This window comes from Helianthus annuus, chromosome 2 (assembly GCF_002127325.2).
Source record: "Helianthus annuus cultivar XRQ/B chromosome 2, HanXRQr2.0-SUNRISE, whole genome shotgun sequence".
Lineage (NCBI taxonomy): Eukaryota > Viridiplantae > Streptophyta > Magnoliopsida > Asterales > Asteraceae > Helianthus > Helianthus annuus.
Genome location: NC_035434.2, coordinates 10,466,893 through 10,476,945, shown reverse-complemented (window position 1 = coordinate 10,476,945; position 10,053 = coordinate 10,466,893). Strand labels below are relative to the sequence as shown.

General features: G+C 36.2%; 1 protein-coding gene across 1 annotated transcript; it reads right to left on the bottom strand.

The window, feature by feature from the left end:
- Positions 1 to 1,752: 1,752 nt before the first annotated feature.
- On the bottom strand, positions 1,753 to 7,056 carry LOC110911413 (DEAD-box ATP-dependent RNA helicase 35). The gene is made up of 3 exons (XM_022156021.2): positions 6,913 to 7,056; positions 4,377 to 5,278; positions 1,753 to 2,742 (listed from the first exon to the last, which is right to left on the bottom strand). Exons 1-3 carry the CDS (start codon positions 6,913 to 6,915, stop codon positions 1,878 to 1,880), a joined length of 1,770 nt encoding a protein of 589 aa, XP_022011713.1. The 5' UTR covers positions 6,916 to 7,056; the 3' UTR covers positions 1,753 to 1,877.
- Between the last annotated feature and the right edge of the window lie 2,997 nt (positions 7,057 to 10,053).

Here is a 10,053-nt window from a genome sequence, read left to right as displayed (position 1 = left end):
ATATGCCCGCATGGTTTCTATAACTAACCATTTTGGCCCCTAAGTCTAGAGATCATGGGGGCCAAAATGGTTAGTTATAGAGACCATGGGGGCTAAAATGGTTATACTTAGGGGTCAAAATGGTTAGTTATAGAGACCATGGGGGCAGATATGTTAAAAGTTCTTATTTTGGACTAATATAGTAAAAGTGATATAACCACAGGGGCCAAAAACGTAATTTACTCCTTTATTTATATTTGTACAACTCTTAAGACATGTGGTACAACCCTTCAAACACCTTAAAACACACCACATTTATACAATCTCGTTTTATATACAACTACTTCACACGGATTATAATCCCCACCGTCCATTTTAAAAATTGATATTGCACCTCTATCTTTATATATATGTGTACAATCTTAAGACATGTTGTACAACATTTCAAACACCCTAAAACTCTCCACCCTCCATTTTTATACACAACTACACCACACGGATTATATTCCCCATCGTCCATTTTGATAACTGATATTGCACGTTAATCTTTATTTATATTTATATAACTCTTAAGACATGTTATCCAACCCTTCAAACACCTTAAAACACACCACACGGATTACAATCTCCACCCTCCATTTTAATACACAACCACCACACCACACGGATTATAATCCGCACCGACCATTTTAAAAACCGATATTGCACTTTTATCTTTATCCATATCTATATAACTCTTATGGCATGTTGTACAACTCTTCAAAGTTCAAACACCTTAAAAAATACAACACAGATTACAATCTCCACCCTCTATTTTAATACACAACTAGTACACCATACGGATTATAATCCCCACCGTCCATTTTTAAAACCGATATTGCACATTTATCTATATCTATATAACTGGTAACTTTAGGGGTGTTTAAGATCGGATTATCCAGTTTTCGGATATCCGAATCCGTATCCGATGTTTTGGATATTCAAACGGATATCCAAATTTATAAAAAAAAAAAAAATCAAAAAATCCGTATCGTCATAGATTAAGACTAAACCTATATTCTATTTTCCAACATTGAAAACAAAAAACATTCATAAATCCACACCCGAATCCGATTATTTACTATTTTTTTCTTATATTTCAAACTAAATATAGTGCTCATAGCCTCATATGCTATACATATATATATATATTCAAAAAAAAATTATTAGTTTTCGGATATCGGATAACTATATATAGTGTTCATGTGCTATATATATTCAAAAAAAAAATATTTGTTTTCGGATATCGGATATCGGATATCGGATAGTCGGATTATCTGAAAATTTTGAGATTCACATCCGAATCCGAAAATTCGGATTATTCGGTTTTCGGATATTTCGGATTCGGATTTTTTTGAACACCCCTATATAACTCTTAAGGCATGTTATACAACCCTTCAAACACCTTAAAACACACCACACGGATTACAATCTCCACCCTCCATTTTAATACACAACTACTACACCACACGGTTTATAATCCCCACCGACCATTTTAAAAACCGATATTGCACCTTTATCTATATCTATATCTATATCTATATAACTCTTAAGGCATGTTGTACAACCCTTAAAACACACCACACAAATTACAATCTCCACCCTCCATTTTTGTACATAGCTACACTACACGGATTATAATCCCCACCGTCCATTTTGAAAACCTATATTGCACCACTATCTCTGTCTATATCTATACAACTCATAAGGCATATTTAAAAACCCACTGATTGATTAAAAACCCAAATTGCCACTGAAGATTTTCAAACCCAGAAACAAAAGTTCAAAATCTAACCAAATTGATCTCATAAAACTTCATACAACATGAAAATATCAAACATTCAGCAACAAATAAAAACTCATATTTCTCCTCTATATCCTCCAGAACCAAAATAATCCCTCCTTGAGTTAGCAATCTGTTGACTTTTTTGATGCTCTAATTTAGGACAATCCCTAATCCTATGCCCTAACCCACCACAATAAGCACACCCCTTAACGCCACTCGCGTCGGTAATCGCGTCGACATCTTCCATCGGGTCGTTTAACTCCGCCAACACCGGCGGTATTCTCTGTTTCGCTTCTTGTAACAAATGTTTCAAATCAAGAAGCGTAGTTTCACTTTGATTCTTGTTGATAAACGTCGTTGCGATTCCTGTTTTCCCACATCGCCCGGTTCTCCCGATCCTGTGAACGTAGTTTTCGATCTCCGCAGGCATATCGTAGTTTATCACGTGCTGGATGTCCGGGAAATCCAAACCCTTTGACGCAACATCGGTGGCTACCAAAACGTCTTTTTTACACGATTTAAACGACGAGATTGCGTATTCTCGCTCCTCTTGATCTTTCCCGCCGTGAATGGCGACCGCTTCGACTCCTTTTAATAGTAAGTACTCGTGAATGTCGTCCACGTCAGCTTTGTTTTCGCAGAATACTAACACGGGTGGTGGCGTTTTTTGTAGGCATTCGAGGAGGTACACGAGTTTGACTTCTTGTTTCACGTATTCGACTTCTTGGATCACGTCAAGATTTGCGGCTCCCGCACGGCCCACGTTGACTGTGATGGGTTTGACCAACGCGCTTCGGGCGAAATTCTGGATTTTTGCAGGCATTGTGGCGGAAAATAGAAGAGTTTGCCTTTGAGCTTTGAAGTGGTCAAACACTTCTCGTATGTCGTCTTCGAATCCAAGGTCAACTAATCTATCTGCCTCGTCTAAAGTCAAATACCTGCACAAAATTGTATGTATATTTATCCATATATACTTGTATAGTAACTGAATAATGATAATAATGTCTAAGAAACATGGAAACGCTTGAACCGCAAGCAAAGGTGACAATTTCAAGTTTCAAACCGTGTACCCAAACCGTTATATTAAGTTATGTTTTAACCCTAACGAGTTGGTGAAATAATATATGTAGTTAAAAAGAAGGGAAATTTGCCTGTAATAATCTCACCTAGACCTTATTGGCCATTAATAATCCCACCTCAGAATATTCCCCCCACCAGTCCCACCTTTCACCTATTTTTCCTACAATGGTCCCCCGTTAAAAAAACTTAACGGAGTTAAGCTTTTTTCCAAATTACAAACATATTTTTTAGGGCTTTTGATTAGAACGATGATACGAGTCCATTGATGTAAAACTTGCCTCGAAACGGTGCTCCAAACGATGAAAACGGCTCTTCAATTCGGGTGTTTAAATTTCCAATTAACTAAAATCAAGTCACTTGGAGCACCATTTCGAAGTAAGTTTTACATCAATGGACTCGTATCATCGTTCAGATCAAAAGCCCTACAAAATCTGTTTGTAATTTGGAAAAAAACTTAACTCCGTTAAGTTTTTTTAACGGGGGACCATTGTAGGAAAAATAGGTGAAAGGTGGGACTGGTGGGGGAATATTCTGAGGTGGGATTATTAATGGCCAATAAGGTCTAGGTGGGATTATTACAGGCCAATTCTCCTTAAAAGAAAACGAGTCAGGATTCACTGTTTGTAATCAAAGAGCCGATAATTCCGGCCCGTTTACCTAAAAATGATCGATTTGAGTTGCATTTTATCTCTAATAAGTTGGTAAAATAATATATAGCTAATGGGTCAGGAATTCTGACCCGTTTACCTTAAAAATATCAACCCATTTACCTTAAAAATATCGACCTATTTACCTAAAAACATCGACCCGTTTACCTAAAAATGATCGATTTGATTGGTAAAATAATATATAGCTAATGGGTCAGGAATTCTGACCCATTTACTTTAAAAATATCAATTCGTTTACCTAAAAATGATCGATTTGAGTTGCAATTCCAACCAGTTTACCTAAAAATGATCGATTTGAGTTACCTGAAGTGTATCAAGCTTGAACTTACAACCTCCTAGATCGTTCTAAAAAAGTACGATAGTTATTTCAATAATATGGTTATTTGCAATCATAGAGCCAGCCGTTCTGACCGATTTACCTTAAAAATATCGACTTTTTTACCCATAACCCAATGTGCCCGACCCGCCTACTTTGCTATCTCTACCTACAGAGTTAAAAGTTTAAAAGCTTAGGAGTAAAGTACACGGATGGTCCCTGTGGTTTACCAAAATTTTGAATTTGGTCCCTAACTTTCCAAAAGTACACGGATGATCCTAGTGGTTGGTACTCTGTAACGCATTTAGTCCCCCGCCAACATATCTATGTGTTTTAGCAGGTCCGAGTTAGGGACTAAATGTGTTACAAAGTGCAAACCACAAGGACCATCCATGTGATTTTTGACAAAGTTGGGAACTAAATGCGTTACAAAGTGCAAACCACCGGGACCATTTGTGTACTTTACTCGAAGTTTAAATATTAAATGATAAAAACATTAAGTGCGTACCTGCAATTATCAAGATTCATCCTTTTTTTAGCAAGCAGGTCCTTCAATCTCCCAGGTGTCGCCACAACAATATGAACACCTCGCTTAACAATATCCAACTGCGATCGCATATCCACACCACCAATACAAAGCAACGGTCGTATTTCCGGATATCCATACTCCTTCAACGGCGCTAAAAACTCCTCGATAACCTCAAACGTCTGTCGAGCCAGCTCTCTCGACGGGCAAATAATCAACCCAAACGGGCCTTCCCCAGAAGCAATCGGCATCATATGTTCCTCCTGTAACGCCATCATAATCAACGGCAGCACGAAAACCAATGTTTTTCCTGATCCCGTAAACGCGATTCCGATCATATCTCTTCCGGATAAAATAACGGGCAGTCCTTGAACTTGAATAGGTGTTGGCTGTACGATTCCTTTTTCTTTCAGTTTTCGTAAAACGGGTTCGGGAAATCGCATGTCTTTGAAGTTTTTAATCGGTGGCGGGATGTCGTCACCATCGACGATAATATGCCATTGTTTTCGTATAACGTCGCGTGCTTTTTGAGACATTCGTCTTATTGGTAAAGGTGGTTTCCAACCGGTTGGTAAAGGTTCGGAATATGTTATGCCTTTTGCGAGTTCGCGAACCGACATTAACGTTTTTCTATCGGAGAGATTTTCCATCATTTCTTTTTCTTGTTGGACTGCTTGTTCGGTTGCAGTGACTTCGGGTTGTTCGCGTTTAAGTTGGGATGCTTTTACGAGTAAACTTGGTTTCATTTCTGTTTCTTTCGCTTTTTCCGTTTCGTCTTCAATAGTGGTGACTTTTCCTTTACGTTGAAGAATCTTTTGCGCCTCTAACGCCCTTCGTTTTGCAACGGGAACGTATTCCACGTAATCATCATCATTTTCCATATCCTGAAAAAAAAACAAATGTAAATTTTGGATCCGAATTCGAACTCGGAAGTTCAAAAGCCTTTCAAACTCACCAAAATGTTACAAGCTACGGTTACATTTACAGATTACACCAACTATTATGTATCAAAATGCAAGATTTAACCGAAAAATCCCATTCAGACATTTTGTCGAACAGTTGTAAGTCGTGATCCACTAAACATCGAAACAAACTTATAAAACTATTATATTAATTAGAAAAAGAAGATAACTAACTTCCAGTAATGTACCCAGATTCAAATTCATATCAAACATAACATGAACATCACTCTAAACAATAACCTTTTTTACAAAAAAAATATTCAAATCCCCAATTAAGAAACAAAACATACACAAAAAAAAAATCAAACCCATCAGAAAAAAAAAAAAAAAACAAAAAACAAAAAACAAAAAAAAAAACCTCTCAGTGTATTGATAAACTAGATTCAAATCTAAACCTTTTGAGTTCAAGCTACAGTTATGATCTGGGTTTAAAATAGCGAGCTTTAAGCGTGAAGCGCTGAAGCGTTTGGAATGGCGCTTTTTTTGGTCTGAAGCGTCACAACACGTGAAGCGTTTTGAGGCGAGCTTTAAGCGCGAAGCGACCGTGGTTTGAGGCGACGCTTCAGCCCAATCAGGTCACATTTGGGCCATTTTTTAGGCCCAATAGTCTTTAAATAGGGATTAAATGAGGCCCTACTTCTTTACCCTAATAAGCCGCTATCTTTACTTGATTATGATGATTATTGATTAAAGACTATTTTTATGTTTATGTTTTAAGTGTGTTTCGACTTTAATTTATGTTTTAACTATGTTTTTTATGTGTTAAGTGTGTATTTTAATCATGTTTTTGTGTTTATTATTGATTAACAGGTAGAATAGGTCATATTGATGTGTTCAATATATTTTTTTTGAGCGCTTCGTATACGTGAAGCTCTCGCTTCGCGCTTGAAGCTTCGCTTAAAGCTTTTTGAACCAAAACGCTTCGGAGCGCCTCACGCTTTTTTAAACCAAGGTTATGATTACACCAACACTTAAGCATCAAAACACAAGATTTCACTAAAAAAACCCATTCAGGCATTTCATCGAACAGTTGGTAGTCACTATCCACAAAACATCAAAAACAAACATAAAAACTATCATATTAATCATAAAAAGAGCTAACTAACTTTCCATTAACGTTCCCAGATTCAAACTAATAGCAAACATAACATGAACATCAACTATTAAGTATGAAATTACAAGATTTCAAAGAAAACCCCATTCAGGCATTTCGTCGAACAGTTGGAAATCACTATCCACAAAACATAAAAACAACCTTAAAAACTATCATATCCATCATAAAAAGAGCTAACTAACTTCCACTAATGTTCCCGGATTCAAAATCATATCAAACATAACATAAACATCACTCAAAAGTCAAAACTGTAACTTTTTCACATAAAAGTTTCTAAACCCTAATACCCAAATCGCACAAATACTAATTCTCAACACAATATGAAGAATCAAACCCTTTAGAAAAAGAAATACGATTGAGGTGTTCTTGTTTGCCCAGATTGTGAAAGTTTAACCTAATTAAGAAAGTAAGAGATGCTGAAAAAAGGATGAGAGATACGTACCATGATTAATCAAGTGGTTTGATCTGAATCAAGCAAGATAAGATAGTTGCAGCAGCAGCAAGATAACGAAACTGCAATATAAGAAGGTGATTCGAATGATCGATTGTTTGTTTGAGGTATTGAGCCCTTCAATATAGTAAGGGGACCCGGGTGGTTCACTAGTGATGTGTTCTAGTGATGGGAGCACCCAAACAAATCATGCCATGTCAGCATCTAATATTCTAGTGATAGTGATAGAAATGTAGTGGGGGTGGTATCACTAGTGATGGGGATTCCAATATACAAGTATTAATGCACAATGTACAAGTCATACCCTATCAAAACTCAAACTTCAACGCGTTGTGTGGTTAACGCGTTAGATATATAACGCGTTTTCAAGTGACCGGCGGCGGTGTGCTTTTCAACCATCACGCGTGCTCAAGGGGAATCACGGGACCGCCCCGTCCCCTCTAATACCACATAGATATTGTGAGAACGAAGATATAAGGGTGCAAAGCAGCCGGGCAGGCTCGCGAGCTACTCGAGATCGGCTCGAGAAAAAACTCAAAACGAGCCGAGCCTTATCGAGCCTAAGCCGAGCTTGAGCCTAAAACGAAGATATAACCATATGGTCCTTTTAGTTTTACAAATGGGTTTGATTTGGAGCTTTTGGTTATTTCCTAAATACAACAAAAGCAAGTGTCGGCGGTAATAGTGATTCCCATTGATTGTAGGAAAGGGGTGGCAAGGGAAATAGTGTCAGGCACCTTACCTTCCTGATACTTTCCTATTGGCCCAACTAAATTATGATTTTATACCCGCTTTAAATTTACGATTTTGTCATCAGATCAAAATTACGTATTTGCCCCCAGTTAAAAATAAAATGACTCTTTTGCTCCCAGCTAAATTTTTCAATTTTGCCCTTGATTCAAAATTACGTTTTTGCCCCGTTTAAAGTTGCAGTTTTGCTATTAGTTTCCAATGGGGGAATAGTGTCACACAGCTTCCTGGCACTCCCCCATTGGACCAACCAGTTAATTATTTTATACTCATTTTAAAATTACGTTTTTGCCACCAGTTTAAAATTACGTTTTCTCCCCCAACTCAAAATAAAATTATGCTTTTGCTCACAACTAAAAATTACGATTTTGCTCTCGGTTCAAAATTACGATTTCGCCCGCTGCTCACGTTTTTGCCCCCGGTTCAAAATAAAAATATGTTTTCCCCTAGCTAAAAATTACGATTTTGCCCTCTGTTAAAATTATCATTTTACCGTGAGCTCAAAATTATGGTCTTGTCATCGTTTGTTTTTTTTTCTAGCAAAACTATATGACTGTCTTTTTAATTGGTTGAGAATTATTCGGTCATCGCCCCGCAACGCGGGCGGGGCATCAACTAGTTTCCTATATATACATTTACCAAATGGGGGAACAGTGCCAGGCAGCTGCCTGGCACTCCCCCATTAGACCAACACGTTTATTGTTTTATATCCATTTTAAAATTACGTTTTTGCTCCCAGCTCAAAATAAAATTACGCTTTTTGTCCCCATCTCAAAATTACGATCTTGCCCTCAATTCAAATTACGACTTTGCCTGGCACTCTCACATTGGACCAACCAATTTATTATTTTATATACATTCTAGAATCACGTTTTTTGTCCCTCTTTGAAATTACAGTTTTGCCCCAACTCAAAATAAAATTACGCTTTTGTCCTCATCTCAAAATTACGATTCCCCCCCCCCCCCCATTCAAAATAAAATTGTGGTTTTGCCTTCAGCTCAGAATTACCTTTACGCCCCCAGTTCAAAATAAAATTTTGTTTTTGCCCCCAGCTAAAAATTACGATTTTGCCATCTGTTCAAAAATGTGATTTTTCCCGTTTAAAAAATTGTGATTTCGCCCTCAATTCAAAATTACGTTTTTTCCCCAGTTCAGAATAAAATTATGATTTTGCCCTCGCTTCAAAATAAAATTGTGCTTTTGCCTCCGGCTTAAAATTACGATTGTGCCCTTAGTTCAAATTTATATTACGTTGTTACCCCAGGTTCAAAATTACGAATTTACTCCTGTGAAAATTCACAATTTTGGCCCTGGTTCAAATTTACAGTACTGCCATTACTTTAGCTTTTGGCAAATTACGATTTTACCTCAGTCAAAAAATACAACTTTCTCTCAGTTAAAAATTACAATATTGCCGTTGTTTTAGTTATTTTATCAAAACTATAAAAGTGTTTTGTTTTAATTGGTTGAATCAATTTAATTGTTTTTTGTATCAATGAGCTGACTAACACTCGCTCAATATTCGGCTATCGCCCCGCAACGCGGGCGGGGCATTAACCGGTATAAATACAAACTTCAGTCATCCGCAATTGGGCTTTTATGCGTTCACTATTGGATCGTAATTGGGCTTTTATATGTTCATATTGAATCGCAAATTGGGCTTCTATATTATTCTTTACTTTTTTGGGCCTCCGTCCTTTAATAAAGTGCGTTAGTTTTTTTAGTTGATTACTAGGTTATGGACCCCGTGTGTTACACGGTTTGGAAAAAGAAAAATATCTCATAGAAGTAAAAGATGACAAAAGCCATAAAAAAATTGCGTAAAACCACCCATAATCAAAAAAATGTCAATTTCTTTAAAATTTGAAGAAAAATAAAATAAATTAACACAATTTAAGATGTTAATATATTGTAGATAATTATTGCTTTGTAATAATAATAATAATAATAATAATAATAATAATAATAATAATAATAATAATAGTGAATTGAAGAAGAGGATGCCGTGTGGCATTAAGTAGACTCTTTTATTAGTATTAGATTAGATTAGATATGATGATTACAAATAATAAAATACTTAAATATTTTTCATAGCTAAACTAAACAATCCCGTGTATTATACGCGTTGAATAGTAAAAAACGGCTTGTTTTTATAACACAATATGATAAGTAGGTGTACTTGATAATCATCTCGCAAACTTGCAATCTATTTTGATCATAGTAATCAATACAAAACACACTTCTAAGTGCTTAACAACTCTTGATACACTCTTCAATTCTTTCAGAAACTTCTTAATATTTTTTAATCGTTAAAAAATAAAGTAATGAAATAATTAAATAATCGTAAAACCTGATTTTATTTTTGTAAGTTTAAATATATG